The sequence below is a fragment of the Punica granatum genome, chromosome 2, assembly GCF_007655135.1.
Source record: "Punica granatum isolate Tunisia-2019 chromosome 2, ASM765513v2, whole genome shotgun sequence".
Taxonomy (NCBI): Eukaryota; Viridiplantae; Streptophyta; class Magnoliopsida; order Myrtales; family Lythraceae; genus Punica; species Punica granatum.
In genome coordinates, this window is record NC_045128.1 from 7,678,832 (window position 1) to 7,697,491 (window position 18,660).

General features: G+C 42.0%; 1 protein-coding gene and 1 long non-coding RNA gene across 2 annotated transcripts; both read right to left on the minus strand.

Moving 5' to 3' along the window:
• Positions 1–14,025: 14,025 nt before the first annotated feature.
• Positions 14,026–14,640, minus strand: LOC116195103 (pEARLI1-like lipid transfer protein 1). Its single transcript, XM_031524077.1, has one exon. It carries the CDS (start codon positions 14,638–14,640, stop codon positions 14,242–14,244), a length of 399 nt encoding a protein of 132 aa, XP_031379937.1. The 3' UTR covers positions 14,026–14,241.
• Positions 14,641–15,617: 977 nt separating this feature from the next.
• On the minus strand, positions 15,618–16,903 carry LOC116195105. Its single transcript, XR_004154582.1, has 2 exons — positions 16,401–16,903; positions 15,618–15,848 (listed from the first exon to the last, which is right to left on the minus strand). It is a non-coding gene; the product is annotated as an uncharacterized LOC116195105 (long non-coding RNA).
• Between the last annotated feature and the right edge of the window lie 1,757 nt (positions 16,904–18,660).

An 18,660-nucleotide genomic window follows, 5' to 3' on the forward strand; every position in this document is an offset into this window, starting at 1 on the left:
ACCAAAGACAAAACTCTTCAAGCACAGGAAAGCGGACAAATAATGCAACAGAACCACTCGAACCCCAAATCCCAATTTTGCAAAATTCCAATTCCCTCAACAGCAGACAAGGACGAAACTCTTCAAGCATAGGAAAGCAGACAAATAATGCAACAAAGCCACTCAAATCCCCAAATCCCAATTTTGTGAAATTCAACTTTTAATTAATTATTTCCTATGATAATTTTGCCTCTTCAAATTGGTTCGAGAGTCACATTGCTTATTTTCGGATTAGGTGAGGGGGCACTTTGCCAAATTTCATAGGTCGGGAGGCAAACTTAATTTCACCTCATAGGTTGGGAGGCAAAGTGCATTTAACTCAAAAATATAATCTCTATGGATTTTTCTTTCCGTTTTACAAAAATATGATGATTTTTATAATTATTAAATATGGGCATTGGTTTTTATTTCAAAATTAGAAAGGACTTTCATGGAATTAAAAATTAGGTGATGAAATTAATAATTAATAACAAAGCAAAAAAGAAAAGAAATCGCGAATGGGGGTGAAAAAGAGGATATATTTTGTAATTAAAATATAGGGTATAGAGAGTGATACAGAGTGGAGAGAAAAAAAAAGAGTCAAAATAAGCAAACTAAATGTTAGTGGGTGGTTAAATGTAATTTATCGTTATTAATTTTGCTCCATTTTACTAGGAAATGGAGCTTTTTCACCAACATAGATTTCCTTTTTTATTTGATCTATATGAGCCAAAAAAGGGAATTGTCTTACTGAGAATACAAGACGCATTTAGAGCCTCCACGGGAGTTCCTTTCCTATTTCTCAATTGAGTGATTATAGCATGTGATATTAAATAATGTTTTATGGTGGGCCATTAATTCTATCAATTAGATATTTCAATATGATGGCCATTCATAATTTACATATTTTGCCCCTCAAATTGTAATCGTTCCACTATTCATTTAGCGGTTTTTACCGGCAATAATTTGTACTTGTCCCTACTCATCCAATATGGCCCAATCACATCATCACACGTGTCCATGCACGAGACAAAATTTAATCGGGTAATGGACGAAACCCAACCCTAATTAATCGGACTAATACTATACCGATAGACTGTTTTTTGCAAATCCGATTAGGTCTTATTTATTCAACTGCTTTGCTCGATTTTTCATTAGTTTATTATATCGTTTTCTTTATCAGTCTTTTCAGTTCTTCATTGGCTCATTCTATTATTTTCAATTCCGATGACCACGTTTGATCATCATATCACAATTGATACGGAGGTTTCGGCCGTTTCGATCATCAAATTTATTTCCACAAACAATTGGTTTCGCATTTCTTTGTACTAGGAAATCCAAGGAGTTGATGTGAATTCTCCCATTATGACCCCAAAGTGACTTCACAGTTGAAACTATTCGTCTCAAATCAGGGGATTTCCTCATGAATCGATTGATCAAACTACTTTCCATTAAGTAATTCTCATTGCAGCAATCTCCGATAGGGTACTATATGTTGTCTGTGACTCCTCCAATTCTTCCCTTGACTGGTTCCAGCCCAAATGCATTGGCTCCTCTCCATTTCCCCCTTAATTGCACTTAACTTCACCTAATTAGCCTCATTAACCTTCCTATATAGCCCTAAGCACAAGTAAAGCTAATCACTTCCACCTCTCTCTAGCCTTTCTCACTCAAGAAAACCTCTCAAGCCTCCCTCAAACTCCCTAGGTCGCCCAGCATACAGCATTCCTTTTAGCAGGCCAAAACAAACCGGTTTTAGTTGAGAGATCACCCGTTTTTAACGCGACCTCCTCCCGACCTCACCCGAGCCTCAAACAAACTACATACCCTCCATATTTTCAACCTCTCAAGTTCATTGATGGTGCTAGTTTTTCCATTTGGGATCATCTAGATACCGTTCCTGCTCAATCCAGATTTGGGTCCCTAGGGAGTTCCCGATTCCTAGGTGAGTTCTTCCCACTCAAATTAGCCGAGTTTCAAACAATTACATATTCCACATGTTTTTCAACCCCCCGAGTCCATTGGCAATCTCTGTTTTCCGTTTGAAGCCTCCTACATGTCTTTTCAGCTCAGGTCAGTAGGGTCCCTTGAGCCTTCCCAGGTATCCTTTTACTCTTACGGTTTTCTTTCCCTTTTGCTTGCCAGCTCAAGTTCCAGCTCGTGAAGAGCCACCTTGGGCCATGTCTAGGGGTCCTCCAGCGAGCTCGGTTCACTATGCACAGTAGTCACAGCGGCCTCTCTTCACCCTCACACCCGAGGCAACTGCAAGTGCACTCCTTGCATCTCTCGGGCCAATCGAGCACTCTATCGTCCAGCACGTTTTCTTTTATCTTTTACCTACTTTCTTTTAGTCTATTTTGTAGGTCGGGAACCTCTTCGAGGCCTCTGAGCAATAGCTGCACTTCCAGTAGCTCGAAGAGTCGAAAAACTCCATCTCGGGTGTTACCACCCCATTCTGGTCTGTTGGCTCCCACAAGAAGCGACAACAACAATCTTGACCAAGACCTGAGAAGCGCGACGGAGGAAGGCCCAACAAAAGTTCGGGTCACTATTCACAGTTGGGTCAACGGGGTCAAATGCACACTTAAGGGGCAAAGACTACAGAAGAGAAGCTAGGGCCACCAGAGGATCGCAGCAAGCAATCGGAAGGAGCAGACAAGTGGTAAACCTCGGGATAACAAAGGCCGGCACGGTAGCACTATTCATCACCGAATCATCGGAATATTAGAAGGTATCCAATATGGGACTCCAGAAATCTCTCTTGGTGCCAAAATGACCAATGTCATCTCCGAGCACATTTCAAATTCAACTGCTTAAGGAAGAGCACTCCCGAATGTTCATAGACACCTTTCTGACGAGGGTCCTGAGACGACCACTTCACAGAAGGATTAACGATACCCGGAAACAAGCCTAACCACACCCAAGAGTCACTAGGACCAGGGAATAGGGTTCGGACTATATTTCAGAGTTCATTATGATCTCCCGAGTGGATCCCGACCTAGCAAAAAGGGACCATTCGTACGCAAAAACATAACCGGAGACCTTTTTGACGAATCGTCAGTGCACGAAACCTGTGCCGATCAATTCCAGTGACCTCAAGGGCCGGAGAAATAAACCCTGATCGCACTGCACAAGTCATTTAGGTTTCCTGATTACCATTCTGGTGAAAAAAAAGGCCCATTTCAAACGGAATCTCGGGCTCGGAGTTCGTTCTGCAAATTGTTGACGTCTTACCCCTGCACCACCATTTCCCATCCAACCCAAAGGCCGTGGAAATCATTTTTCCACGGACCAACCAAATCATCGAGTCACTCGAGCAGAGTTTAAATGGTCTCAAACACCCCTCGGTAAACCTTCGAGGCTCGTTTTCGACAAATAGAGATCGCAGTGGTCTCCGAACACACTAGAACACTCGGGAAATACTAAGAAAGCTTCGATTGCAGATTCTTAGGACGTCTTCAATTTTCGATCTTCAGCCGAGGTCGACGAGTCAATTGTTCCGCCTAAGCGCAAAGCACACCAATACGAGCAATACAACATGCGGAGACACGAACAAGTGACAAAAACAGTCAACTTTGCTCTGATCTTCCAAACAAAGCAAAACCAGCTTCGGAGCCCTAAGCCACTCGAGCATTCACTTGCACAAAGCATGTCAATATTAGGCCCGTTGGAATCGCTTTCGCATGCACATCGACAATTTACTACTCAAGCGAGCCACGAAGTTTGAACACGCGAGCAATCAAGACTCAAGCTTCCCCCCGACTTTCTCCCTTGCCAAATGGGGCCCACAAGCTAGCGGAGCGAGTTGAACCACGCCCCATAGCCACAAGCCATGGCTCTTCTCTAAGAGATGAGCCAAATTGCCCTCATCCACCAAATTTCAAAATATCTCTTACACCTATCACTTCTCTTCTTCCATCCATCACCACCCATCAACTTTTCAAGACAACTTTCCTCCCTAGTCTCCTCAATAATTCGGATGCCCATTGATCTCCCTTTAATTGCACTTAGTTTCACTAATTTAGCTCATTAAGACATCCTGTAAGTGCCTAATTGCAAGACACTTTAATCACAACTCATTTTGCCATCTCTCTCTAAGCTTTCTCACTCTAAAATACTATCAAACTCCCCCTTGCAGCTCGTGGTCGGACAGCCCTAGAACAGCCCATAAACTAGGGCAAATTATCGGAAAACTCAACCGTTTTCCGACGATCGCCCACCCAACTTGCCCGAGCACAAACAAACCACATATCCCACACTTATTTAACCTCTCGAGTCCATTTCCGAGGTTCGTTTCGGCATTTGAAGCCTCCAATAGCCTAAACCAGCTCAGATCCGAAACCGAGCTTCTTGGAGCTCTTCTCAGCCTCTAGATGTTTCCTTTTTCCCGCGACTTAGGGAAGTCGTACCGACATTCTTGGATGGGTCACCCACAACCCATGCTTTCCCCGTGATGAGGCGGTCACATTCCGAGAGCCATTCCACCTCGCAAGCCACCCGTTCCTTCCTTTCTCTTTCTCGGCTTCTTTTTTTGCTCTTACCAGTTTTTCTTCCCCTTTCTGGGTAAGTACAGTTGTGTGCTCCTTGCAAGCCATCTTTAGCCACGTCCAGTAGCCCCCTAGGAGTCGAGGAGGCCCTTGCCGTCTTGGAAAAGTCACCCCGAGTCACCCGTTCCAACCGACTTTCCTACCGGGGTGCTTGCTTCCTCTCGGATCAGCCACTGTCCAGAGTTGTACCAGCCTTCTCCAAGACATTTCCCGACTCATTTTCCTCCCACGAGGCTAGGTAAAACTCTCTTGCAACTTAGAAAAGTTAGAACTTTTACCTTCCTAAGTTTTGTGGGGAAATAAGGCGGTTTTTTAACCGGTTTCCATGTATGTTTTCGTTTGTTATTTTGTTAGCTCATTATTAGCTTGTTTATGATGTATTATGCATTTGTGAGATGGGAAGAAGGTGTAGTCAAGGTCGAGAAGACCATCCCGGTCCAAGGAGGCCAAGTAACATCTCGGTTATATCTCTAAATAGGATGGCCAAGAGCTTCTAGGCTCTCTTGAGCACAAGGATGGCCTCCTACTCCTCGACTAAGACATTTCCTGTGTTTTTCGAGTCTTCCCATTCCACAAATCGGTGCAGTTTTATTGATTTCGTTAAAATTTCATGTATGTGCATACTGGTGTGTTTGGTTGTGTTTCCAAGAGCATGACGACACCGGTTTTGCAAAACATATGTTATTTATCGTGTTTGGTGTCTTGTGCATGCAAGAGATGACTTGGAATCGGGCAAAGAGACCGCTCGAAACCCGAGTTGGGTCAATTTGGCTCACAGCCCCCTCTTGAGGAGATGGTCTAGAGCTCTTGACCCCTCTCGGGGTCAAGAATGACTTTTTTCCCAGTCTAAGGACGATTTCTAGATTGGTTGCATTTGCATTTTTTGTTTTTTCATTAATCGCGAGATAAATGACACGTTAAACACGTTAGTTTGCATGGGTTTGAGTATCGAGAACTATTTCGAGTCCACGGGGTTCAAGAGTACATGGGCCGTCATTGATCGGGTGCTCTTGGTCTTCGAGGACCTACTTTGGCCCTCGTGTCGCAAATCGATTCCAATAATCCGTAACCTTCGAGGTTCAAAGCCATAATCCTTAATAATTCTACATACAGGAAAATGGGACGTATCATTCGACTAAGAAACTCATTCAGCTTAAAATAAATTACATGAACCGATTAATAATTTGTAATAACGTCGATGAGTCACGAACTGTCGAAAATGCCATTTTCAAACCCCTAATTTTAAAAGCACCGAGGCACTTACTGTGTGTAGCATAGGCTTCTAGGGAATGCTCATGTATCTTGACTCGAGTCCAGGCTCGATTTGAGACGGCTTGGGTCAGGGTGAACGAACCTTTCTTAGACCACTCCTGGGCGTAATGATCGTTTTCTCAGTTCTTTCGGGGTCGACATGACCCCGATGGATCCAAGGGATCGATCAGCAACGGCTACCGACTTTCGATAGTCTGTGTCACGTGATCTTAATTTTGTACGAACACTTTACACATTTTACAGTTCAAGGGCATAACTGTTTTTTCGTGAATCGCCAAAATCCTAGGTGTTAGGGTGATCGAAACGCCCTATGTCATGGGTGGAGAAGGGCAGCCCGTCCGAGTATTATTTGCATAACCCTCTCTACCTGATTTGGGTGTTTTAGTCGCTCTACCGTAGATTCAGGTACTTAGATCTGTGTCTATAATGAAATGTACAAAACCTGACTAACCATCTATTTCACTTAACCAAAGGTTAAATAATGGTCAGGTGGAACTCCAGGTTCCAAATTTAGGGTCAAAATATGTGTTTGGCATAATTAGTAAAGCCGCAATGATATTATACAAAACAATGTTAAAAAAAAACCCACACATGCATAGTCGGTTAGACTCCATTCCGCACTCGGGTTACGAGTGCTCGATGTACGTGAAAGCGTTGGACCCCGTGCTAAGCGTAACCTATGGGTTCAAACTAGAACAGCGATCAATCAGCAAATAGAAGCGGAAAACAAAGAAAAACTAATAGAAACAAATGAAAACAGACAAGAACTGATAAATACAGAAAAATACAGACAAATTGTGTATTAGGCCGAATTTATGTGATTAATCCAATTATGACCTGTGGCTAACTGACAAGCAATATTCTAGTCTAGACAAGCAAGAGAACATGCTAAATTGTGGTGCTAATCCGATAACCACTTTATTTCGAGCAGTGTCTAAGCAGAAGATGACTTGAATTGGGTGCGTGAATCGTATTTTGACAGTCGCTCGGGAGCTCAACCAATCCCAGGGCCGTCTTGAGAGTTAATCGACTCTTTTGCTATCCGTCGGTCCAGTCGAACTCGACCCTCAGCTCTTTGAGGCCGCATTATTTTAATTCAATTATCGATTGTTCAAAACCATATGGTGAGTCGGAGTGGAATATTTGCCCAATGCAAACCGATCGGGATCCATGTACATTTTTCAATATTCTGTAATTATTCAAGAGTATATTGTGAGGATATCTTTATTTGTACATTTAATTCTTTCATTGTAAGGATCATCGGTCGGTGAGTAAGAGGTTTGAGAGCTGAACTAATCAATTCGTTTTTCTTACTCGAAGATGAGTAAATTCAATACTTCGTGGTTTTGGTTTGAGCAGGAATCGACCACCATGGTCAGATGAACCGTAGCGCGAGGATAGTGAACTGATTCTTTGACGTGTGAGCTTACTGTTTTCTCGGGGTCTTGACCTAAATCGATTGTTTCATCGAATATATGGTGTCAAAACGGGCGAGTCAAGTGCAACCTTAAATCACGTGGTAAATAAAACAAACTGGCAAGCCCATAGGCAAACAGAGTACTGAAAGAGCGTACGGGATATAGGCATGCATGTAATAGAACCCTCGAACTCGAAATTTCTGGTTCCGCACGACCAATGCCTTAGTGAAACTAAATGTCTCCCATACCCTTAGACTCGGGCAACTCACCGACTCTCGACCTTCGGGTCGTAAACAGGTCGTGGCGACTCCTTCTCATACGTGTCCGTCATGCGTTCCCATAGGAAGGTAGACACTCCCAAGCCGTGTGCATAGGCGTGTGCATGCGAGCCCCGACGAGAGCAAATTCGGGTCCGCACATTGAGTCCACTATGTTGCTTGCTTCTGTACTAAACATTTTTATCCCCTTAGCATGCTTTCTCTTTGTTCTTTTCCCTTTCTTTTACGCTATTTTGCAGGTTGGGAACATCCCTGAAGCCTTTGAGCAGCAACTGTACTTCCAGAAGCTCAAAGAGTCGAAAAACTCCATCTCGGGTCCACTCTACTGCTTGCTTCTATGCTGAACGTTTTCATCTTCCTAGCATGCCCTCTCTTTGTTCTTTTCCCTTCCTTTTGCTCTATTTTGTAGGTTGGGAACATCCCCGAAACCCCTGAGCAACCGCTGCAACTCCAACGACTCGAAGAACCCAAAAACACCCTTGTTGCGCCTTGTTCTATCCAATTATGTGCAGCACAGTTTCGTGTGTCTCCAGCCAATTTTTGAACTATTTGACCCTTCATCGGAGCTGGTATAACCTTCTTACGACTTAGAGAAGTTAGATCTCTTAGTTTCCTAGACTTGTGGGGCGATGAGGCGGTCCATGATTGAGTATATGCATGTATTCGTTTAATATGTCGCTATCTCGTTTATTATGCTTGTATAATGATGTATTGCATGTAAGCACGATGGGAAGTAGCTTAAATCGAAGTAAAGGAGATCACCATGGCTCAAAAGAGCCATGAGGGCTCATGGCTACACCTCAAGGGAGAGGAGCCATGAGTTTTCTTAACTCCTTTGGGTCCATGATGGCCTCCTCTCCTTCAATCTTGATCTTTTCCCGTGTTTCTACGTTTTCTCGTTCCATGAGTCAGTATTGTTTTATCAATTACATTAAATACCATGTTTGCGCTTGTTTGAGTGTTTGTATACGCTTTCTTAAGATCATAGCGGCACCAGTTTTGCAAAATACATGTTATTGTTGTGCTAGATGTTTGATGCATGTGAGAAACGGTTATAATCGGGCGAGGAGACTGCTCAAGACTTGAGCCGGGTCAAGGTGGCTCACAGCCTTCCCCTAAGAGACATGGTCGAGAGCCTTTAACCCCTATTGGGTCAATGATGGCCTCTTTTTCCAATTAAAAGTCGATTCTTTGATTGTGTGCGATCACATTTTTTAGCACTGGCTTCAACAAAGAACACTAGCAACCACTCTAATCACAGCCTGACAAGTGTGATAGAAGAAGGCCTAGTAGAAGCCCAGGTCATTATTCACAGTCGGGTCAGCGAAAGCAAACACACATTCACAGGGCATGGACTACAGAAGAGAAGTAAGGGCCACCCGAAAAGTCACAGCAAGGAGCCAAAGAAGCAAGGGCAAGCAGCAGACGTCGGGGTGATAGAAGAATGCACAATAGCACTATTCACCGCTGGATCGTCGGAGTATCAGAAGGTATCTAATATGGGGTTCTAAAAATACCTCATGATGCCAAAACAACCAATGTCATCTCTGCACGCATTCTAGAAATCATATGTCTGAACCGGGGCACTCCCGAACACTTGCAAACATCCTTCTAACAGGACTTTCGAGACTCCGACTTCTCAGGCGAATCAACGGCACCCGAAGATAGGCCCGATCACACTCAAAGGTCACCGGGACCAAGGAACAGGTTTCAGACTGTTTTCTGAAATACATTTTGATCTCCCGAGTGGACCTAGACCCAGGAAAACAACGCTCTTTCTTTAGAAAATCCTAGCCGAAGACCTTCTTGATGAATTGTCAGTGCACGAAATCCACGTTAATCAATCCCAATGACCTCAAGGGCCAGTGAAATAAACCCTAATCGCACTGCACGAGTCATTTAGGTTTTTCAAATACCGTTCAGACGGAAAAAGCCCTTTTCAGGCGAAATCTCGCGCCTAGAGCTTGTCCTGTGGAAAGTTAATATCCGAGTTCCGCACCACCCATTCCTAACAGCCCCAAAGGCCAGAGAAATCATTTCGACTCGGACTACACGACTTACCAAGGTCTCCCAAGTAGCTTTTAAGTGGTCTCAAATGTCCCTCTGGCAAACCTTCGAGACTCGTTTTCAACGAACGGAGAATACAGTGGTCTCCGGACACATCAAAACAATTGGGAAACAATGAGAAAACTTTGGTCAAAGATTCCAGGGATGTCTCCAGTTCTTGATCTCCGGCAAAGGTTGGCGAGCCAACTGTTTTGCCCAAAGCATAAAGCACGTCAATGCAAGTAGTACAGCACGTAGACACGCGAATGGGTGACAGAAATAGTTAACTTTGCTCTGATCATCCAAATCGAGGAAAACTAGCTTCCGAGTCTCTGGGCCACCCATTCATCCTCTTATGCAAAGCATAGCAATGTTAGGCTTGATAGAATCGTCTTTGCGCACGTATTGACAATTCGTCAATCACGCGAGCCACGGAGCTTGAACGCGCTACCGATTGAGACTCGAGTTTTCCCCGACTCTCCTCCAAGCCAAGTAGGATCCACGGCCAAACAAGCCAAGCCAATCCAGCTGTAGCCTTCTCTTATGGCTGGCTCTCCCCTTTTCCACCACAAATTCAAAATATCTCTTACACAACCACCTATCCATCCTTCCATCCATCAACTCCCATCAACTTTCCATCACTTCCCCCACACTCAAGTTTACACTTTCCCTTGCTTAACCTCCTCAAGAGCACCGATCCTCCCCTAATCATCCTTTAAGTGCACTTAATTTTGCTAAATTGCCTCATTAAGCCTCCATTTATAAGCCTAAGCACAAGACAAGTTAATCACTTTGCATCTTGCCACTTCTCTCCAGCCTTTCTCCCCCTAAAATCCTCTCAACCAGCCCCTTCAAGCCCCAGGACGTCCAGCCCTCTGCTCATCTCAAATCAAGGCTGAAATTGCCGGAAAACTCGACCGTTTTCCGGCAACCGCCCACCCGACTTTTTCGAGCACCAAATAAACCTTAGACCCCCCATATTTCCGACCCGTAAAATCCATTTCCGACGTCCATTTCACCATTTGAAGCCTCCAATCCGCTGCTCTAGACTTGTTCAGAACTAGGTCCTTTTGCCACTTTTCAAGTCCTAGGCGAGTTTCTTCCTTTCACGACTGCAACGAGTCGTGCCATCATCCTCGAAAGGGTCACCTACGACCTACACTCTCACTGTGACCTTGCAACCTTGCATAGCCTCCCCTTTCCCTTCACTTTCTCTCTCGGGGTTTAAGTAGTTTTCACGGTTTTCTTTACATTTTGGGTGAGCTCAAGCCCTTACACGCTACTAGCCATCTATAGCCACCTCTAGCAGCCTCTTAGAAGTCAAGAAGGTCCATACCAACTTAGAGAAGTCATCCTGAGTAGCCTGTCCAGCCTCAACAACTCGTGGCTCCCCCCAAGCTCCTCTCGGGTGCTTCCTCCTCTCGAGCTTGCTTCTATTCAGCCAAGTCACCCGACTTTCTAGTCCCTTCACTGACTCTTTTCTCACATCCCGAGGCTAGGTATAACACTCCACGACTTAGGGAAGTAGGTCTTTAAGTTCCTTAGCTTGTGGGGTGATAAGGCAGTCTTTGATTGGTTAAATGCATGTAATCGTTAAATGCATTTCTATGTTGTTTATTATGCTTGTATGATGTTATAATGCACGTAACATGGTTGAAAACGATTAAATTCGAGGTGGAAGAGACCACCATGGCTTAGTTGAGCCATGAAAGCTCGCGGCTAGGTCATATAGGAGGGATCCGTGAGTTTCCTTGGCTCAATCAAGGCCAAGATGGTCTCTTATTCCCCAAAGTTGGCTGTTTTCCTGCGCTTTACATTCTTATTGTTGCACGAGTCGATCCCGTTTTATCGATTCCATTAAATATTGTGTTTGTATGTGTTTACGTGTTTGCATGTGTTTTCCGAGGGCATGGCGGAACCGATTGCATAAATGAGTGTCATTATCGTGTTTGATGATTTATGCACGCAAGAAACGATTAAAACCAGAACGAAGAGACCATCCGAGACCCTAAACGGGTCAAGGAGTAACGCACTGCACACTCAAGCAACCTGTCACAGACTCGTTGATTACGTAGAATACCGGAACTACGACCTTCGATCCCTATTGATTTTCGAATTTCTAGGCAACTGGCATCCAACTCGAGTCAAATCCGAGAATAGATAAAGAGCACGAGAGCTCCAAATTTTATTAATTGATCAAAAAGACAACTGTTAAACCCTAGGGTTTTACGATGCTTAAATAGGAATTAAAATGCTCTTATTACACGAAAAACATAAATTTTTGTTAAAATTGTAAAAAACACCCAAATAACATAAAAATGCCCATTTGAGGCTTTAAATGATGGAATTCGACCTAAATCTCATCTTTTCACAGTCAAAGGTAATAAGTTGTGCTCTGGAGTCCATTTCTCTCTAGATAAGGTCGTCAGAACCTATTTTTCTCGATATATTGATTTACCACGTCTTCTGCCGCATCAAGGAGCTTCTCGGCCATCCCTCAAAAGGAGTGGCCAAGAGCCCCTTGACATGTTTCGGGTCAAGGGAAGCCTCCTACTTCCGGTTTAAAAGTCGTCTGTCGGATTGATAGTAATCGCATTTTCTATTTCGTCGTTAATTACGCAATAAATAGCATGTTAAGCGCGTTAGTTTAAGTAATATGCATGGGTTTGGGTATCGGTGATAATTTCGGGCCCATGAGGATACAAGAGCATATCGGCTATCATCGACCGGGTGTTATTGGCCTTCGAGGACCCGTTTCGGTCCCCGTGTCACGAATCGAATCCGTTAACCCGTAACATTCAAGTCTCAAGGCCATAATCATTAATAATTCCACATACAAGAAAATTGGACATATCATTCGACTAAGTCAACCTTTCGGCTTAAATAAATTGCACGAACCGGCTATTAACTTGTAATCGCATCGATGGGTCGTGATACTCCTATTATTCTTGATCTTTTCATTTATCCTGTAAACGATAATTTAAACTTGTAATACGTATCCTCATCACTGACATTACCGTCCGAGAGGGCACATATATCTAATCCAATCTCCTAGCAACGTAATTATTTATAAATACTGTCTTCATCATCTCGCTATGGATCGACATGCATCCATATAGACCGGTACAGATGCTAGCCCATGCAGAAATTAAATAATTTGGGGCCAACATATATATAATTCATGAGCCCAGTCGATGCATTGCTTCAATGCATTAGCTGGGCTTCTGTACCCTGTTTTACATTTCTTAATATTCTTATAGTTTTGTCTCTCAATTGGGTTTGGCAATTAGGGGAAAAAAACACTCCAAGCTGAGGTGCAGGCCGAAGCCCAAAATTCTAATTTGAAAGAAAAATTACAAGCGAGATAATGAGGGTCGTTAGGTGGTTGAGCTCGGGACGAAACAAGTCTAGCCTATGAAAACCGCCTGGTCGCTTCAAGCCGGGATAGGTTAGCGAGCCCCTGTCCAATTATTCTTCCCTCGAGCGACATGTATTTTGAACGACCACATACTAGTTCTATCAGTCTAGATATACAGAATGGCTTTACATTTTGTGAGGTGAAATGATACCAATAGTTATTGGATTAGGGGAGAATAAGAAAGCTGATATAATTCGATAAATAGATAATTTTACTATGACGACTATTATTAGAATTAAACTAGATATATAATACTAATATCACCCCTTGCCAAACGAATAGCATTGACTCTTTTCTTTTTCTTTTCTTTGAAGTCAATTCGTTCAAAGGAAAAGAAGCAAAATATTAATCGGGAATGAAAAAGGGTGTAGCTCAGCCTTGGCCTTCTATCGGTACTCATTGTGAGATTGGTCGCATCTCCTCAATAGATATTAGGATTTTTATTTTATATATTGCAGTAACTAGATTCATAGGTATCTCTTGTAATCAGAAAAGAAAATGAAAAATCATTAGACAATTCCGTCTCATTTTTCCCGTGACTGTAATAAGGCTCATTTGTCGTGGTGGGCTCCCTTATAATCGAAAATATATAATATATGTCATCTTTGTATCATTACATAAGAGCCTATCCACCTTATCGTCTTTGTATCATTACATAAGCTGATTGTTCAGTTTGTCTGATATGTTCGCAGTTCAACAAAAGAGTATGAACATTGCGTAGCGGGAGCTAACGATGTTGCCATCACTGTTTCCCACTAATTTTTCAAGCCAAAAGAAAATCAAAGAACTGAAGCCTATATGAGGACTACTCAAACTTATTAAATCTTTTGATTATAAAAGATGCATTGAAGAGATATCTTTGTAGATGATTTAGTGCAGGCAAAGAGAGAACTATTTTGTTTTGTTCTAAGTGAGAGATATTTCCCGTAGTTCGACGTGCATGCATGCAGGCCAGGGAAAAAATGATACTCGAAATAATAATAATTAAAGGTTAAACGATGACATTCATTTCTGATATTTCAATTACAACGACCACTTTATCTTTTACAGTCGTAATTGCAAATGACACTATCACATCGTGTTCCGACGAAGTTTTATTTACTGAATAGACTATGACCAACACCACACAATATACTCAGACAAAAGCACTGTTGACTTGGGAAAACCAAGCTTATTAAACCCGCTTCAATTTGTGACGCACAATATTTTATTCATCCTTTAAAGCCTTACTACGCATTTACTGCTTAAGCACATTGGAAACCCACAGGGAGACTCTTCCCGCAATCGTTGAGGAGCAAGCTGAGAGAGACCTGGACATTGAGATTGATACCAAGCACGTTCGCTTTGATCGCAGTGCAGAGGCAAACGGCAGCCTCTAGGTCAAGGAGCCCCTGGATGAGAGAGCAGCATGGTTGATTTGGAGGGGTCCCCATCGTAACGTTAATGAGGCCGCCCAGCAGGTTGGCACAGACGCCTAGCTTTAGGGTATCAATAGGGCAAGTGTCACCTGAAGGGCTGCCACTAGGGCTGCCAACCAAAGGGATTGGGATAGGCTTAGGCAAGGTCGAAGCACTAGACAGGGAAAAGAAGAGGAGGTTGAGTGAGAGGAAGAAGGCAAGCATTGCAGAGCTCTTCGCAGCCATTCTTAATCGATTTCTACCTCTCAAACAATACTAATTTTTTGAAAAATTATTGATGAGGAAGAAGGAGTGTGTTTGGGGGATGAAGAGAATGGGAGCGGAGAAGGGTTTTTATTGGGTTTTTGTTTTGTGGGGGGGGGGGGGGGGGGGGGGTTTGGGCTGAGGGCGGGGGGAGTTTGGCGCGACTAACATTGTTCGGTATTTTGATGACAACAGAATTAAATACATAATTGAGTAATGAAAAGATAAATCAAAAGAGGTAAAGTATATTGACGTATGCTCTCACATTGTAAACAAGCGATTTCTAATTTGATACTCAATAGAACTACATGTACCTTTTTATTTGCTTTTAGCATTTATATTCCGTTATATTAGACCCATGGGCCTCCCATATAATTGAAATTTAGTATGTACACAAAGATGTATGAGTGCCCTAGGGATTTTAGCTGGCGGAGAAAGCGATTGTCACTACAACATAAGAGGTCTAGGGGCGATCCAAAAAATGACCAAGGGCGACCCTTATCGCTGCTCGCACTAGGTCTCCCAAGCCTTTTCCCGACCCATTTGAAAGAGTCACCTAAGGTCTGGTCGAGATAGATTTGGCAACGCTGGAAGGGGTTGCCATAGACCCGACCTAAGGAGACCCACATCGAAGAGTCGAGAGAAAATAAGTCAGCCATGGCGTACCTATGTCGACTCACATTTGGGTCAGCACTTGTCTTGGCCTACCCAACATTTTGGGTCACCCCAAACCATGACTTTGCTGACCCAAATGTGAGTCGGCCCAAGATAATACTGCTCGATGCCAAGATGGGTCTCTAACAATAGGTTATTAACAAGTTGTTATTCTATGAGGACAAATAACTTATTCCCCTTACAACCAATTATTAGCCTGTTATCAGTCAATGAGGAAAATACCCAATTACTTTATGACAGCAAGTTTATAGCTCGTTTCAAGTATACGAGAAGGCAGATTAGCATTTGTCAACAAGGTGTCACCAAATTGCGATAAATGTAATTACATATGAATCAAATTGTCTTATCCAGTATTACATAATAATTTATGAATCCTAACACAAGCCAACAAAGGCCAGTGTATACACATACAATAAGAAGTTCATTTCAATAACAATAAAGTTCCCTCCGCCTCCACGCTCATTGGTTGTACTTGTATCGTTGGACGATCCACCGCCCACACTCATTGAGAATGCCTAAATGTCCAATACAGTGGGTGGAAAAGTGAAAATTGATCAGCACACAAAAATCTATAGATTGATCTTAAAGAGACCGAGATCAAGTAGATATTACTCTCCATCATCAAGTAGTAACTTGTACTCCAAACACAAGAACAAATCATCAAGATCGAACCATCCAAATCAAGTTAAGCATGTTCAAATCGATCAACAGGTCAACACCCAACTCATCTCAGACATGAAACATGACTAATCTTCAATCGGCTCAATCTATTTTATTGAAACAGAGATTCCCAACAAACATTATTCATTCCTTCATTTTCAGTGTAAATAAACTAACTAGAAACCCTAGCATTGAATGATCAATCAATTGAACTCAAAATAAAATTTCCAAAGGCTCATCATCCAAGATAGCAAATACATTGACCTAATTGCAGCTGGCAAGTGAAATCAAGCAATCTGAGACCAAAATTTCTTACTCCAGCTAACGAATTGAAAGCGAAACTCCAAGAATACGCTTTGACTTAAAAATGCACAAATCAAAGCGATGAAATGATGTACGAGAGTCACCTGAATATGATTTGGTGTTGCAGATTTTGAAGAGGAAGATTGGGATACTGATCAAATGGGTCATGTCACCATCGATTCTGTATATATTCCACACTCTCTCTCATGGCTGGGTGCATCATCCTATAGATCATGCTGGTGCTCGGGTTGGGGTCGAAAGCAGCAAGGGGGGGAATCACAACCGTTGAACTTGGCTTAGTGAAGGGGTAGGGAGTTGCTGCCATCAAGAAGGGAGGATGCTGCTCTGCTTGCCATTAGTCATAGGTGGCTCGGAAGGAGCAAGGCATTGACGGGACTAGGAGGCTGAGGGTGAGCTTGTCGGGAAAGAGCAAAGCTGAGAGGCAGTAGATGAGGAAGAGTAAGGTGGAGACGTGGCATGTGCAAGGCCGAATGGTGGTGGTGGAAGGTGAAGGAGCCTGGGGATCATGGATATCCTGGACATGGAGAAGAAGAAGTAGAGGGGATGGTTAGGCAGGAAGAAGAAGAGGGGGAGGGGGAAGTGAAGAGCCAAATTTTGAGTAAAAATTTTGAAATTTTAAAACAGTGAAATTTTGAAATTTTAAGTAAAGACCCTTATGAAAGGGTCGGATAAGATTGACATTTGCCGACCCATTATAAAGTCTCGCTTAGGTGTACATTTGCAATTATTTGGATTATGTACCTCTCTCAAAATTCAAGAGGGAACAAAATTTATGATGCAAATTTATACTATCAGATATTATTTTTTTGCACATGGTAATATGACTCCATATTATCGTAGGGAGAATTACTTTAGTGATACAAAACTTTTTAAATTGTAACGCGAATGGTACAAAATCTTTTTTTGGTAATAATTTCATACAAAACGTATCAAATTGTTTCAATCAGATCCAATCTGTCAATTTTCGCCGACGCTGTGAAGACTTTCCGACGTGGCAAGTCGTATCCAAGTAAGCTCAAATCTTTTAGCATGATGTAACAAATAGGTACAAAACTTTATTAAAATGTAACAAATTGGTACAAAACTTTATTAAGATGTAACAAATGAATACAAAACTTTATTAAGATGTAACAAATGAGTACAAAACTTTTATTAAGATGTAACGAAATGATACAAATAGTGGAACAAATGAGATAATGTTAAAGCAAGTTAATCTGCTTTAAAGCAACTTCAGCAGCACAATATGGATTGCTTTTCCTTTCAAAGCGAAACAAAGGTTTTTCCATAGTTGTCGAGTGCTGAACCTTTTCTTTGCAAGAGGTCACAATTCTTCAAGGGATTGAACTAACCCTTTGATAACATAACATTTTCCATAGATGTCGAATGCAGAACCTTTTATTTGCTAGAGGAAACAATTTATCAAGGGATTGAACTAACCCTTTCGTAATAGAACGCAAGAAAGGAAAAACAATCCATATTGTGCTGCTGAAATTGCTTTAAAGCATGTTAACTTGCTTTAACATTGTCTCATTTGTTATTATTTGTACCATTTTGTTACATCTTGATAAAAGTTTTGTACCAATTTGTTACATCTTAATAAAGTTTTGTACTAATTTGTTACATCTTAATAAAGTTTTGTACCTATTTGTTACATCATGCTAAAAGATTCGAGCTTACGTGGATACGACTTGCCATGTCATGTACCACGTCAGAATGTCTTCACGGCATCAGCAGAAATTAACGGATTGGACTTGATTGAAATAATTTGATACGTTTTGTACCAAATCGATACAAAAAAAAGATTTTTTATCGTAATTTTCCCCATTATCGTATTAGATACCACCAATTGGTAGTTTATAAGTTTTACTGTATAAGTGGATCAAAACACTTAAAAGGTCCTATGAGAATTTAATTGACAGAAAAACGTCCATCAAAATTGCCTGTGATTGTGTATATTATATACAGAACTACTCCAATTAAACTAGAGAAAATCAAGGAGCCCAAAGTGTGACATTTGCTCTCCTCCCTTGGTACATCCTCTTCATATAGTATTCCATGAGCATTACAAAGTAGCATTCACTTATTTTATTTTATTTTATTTTATATTTATATGCATGACAAAGTAGCATTCTCTTTTCTTTTTCTTTTCTTTGAAATCAATTCGTTCAAAGGAAAAGAAGCAAAATATTAATCGGGAATGAAAAAGGGTGTAGCTCAACCTTGGCCTTCTATCGGTACTCATTGTGAGACTGGTCGCATCTCCTCAATAGATATTAGGATTTTTATTTTATATATTGCAGTAACTAGATTCATAGGTATCTCTTGTAATCAGAAAAGAAAATG

Coding starts and splice junctions, on each gene's coding strand:
- LOC116195103 (XM_031524077.1), bottom strand. CDS start 14,640: ATGGCTGCGAAGAGCTCTGCAATGCTTGCCTTCTTCCTCTCACTCAAC.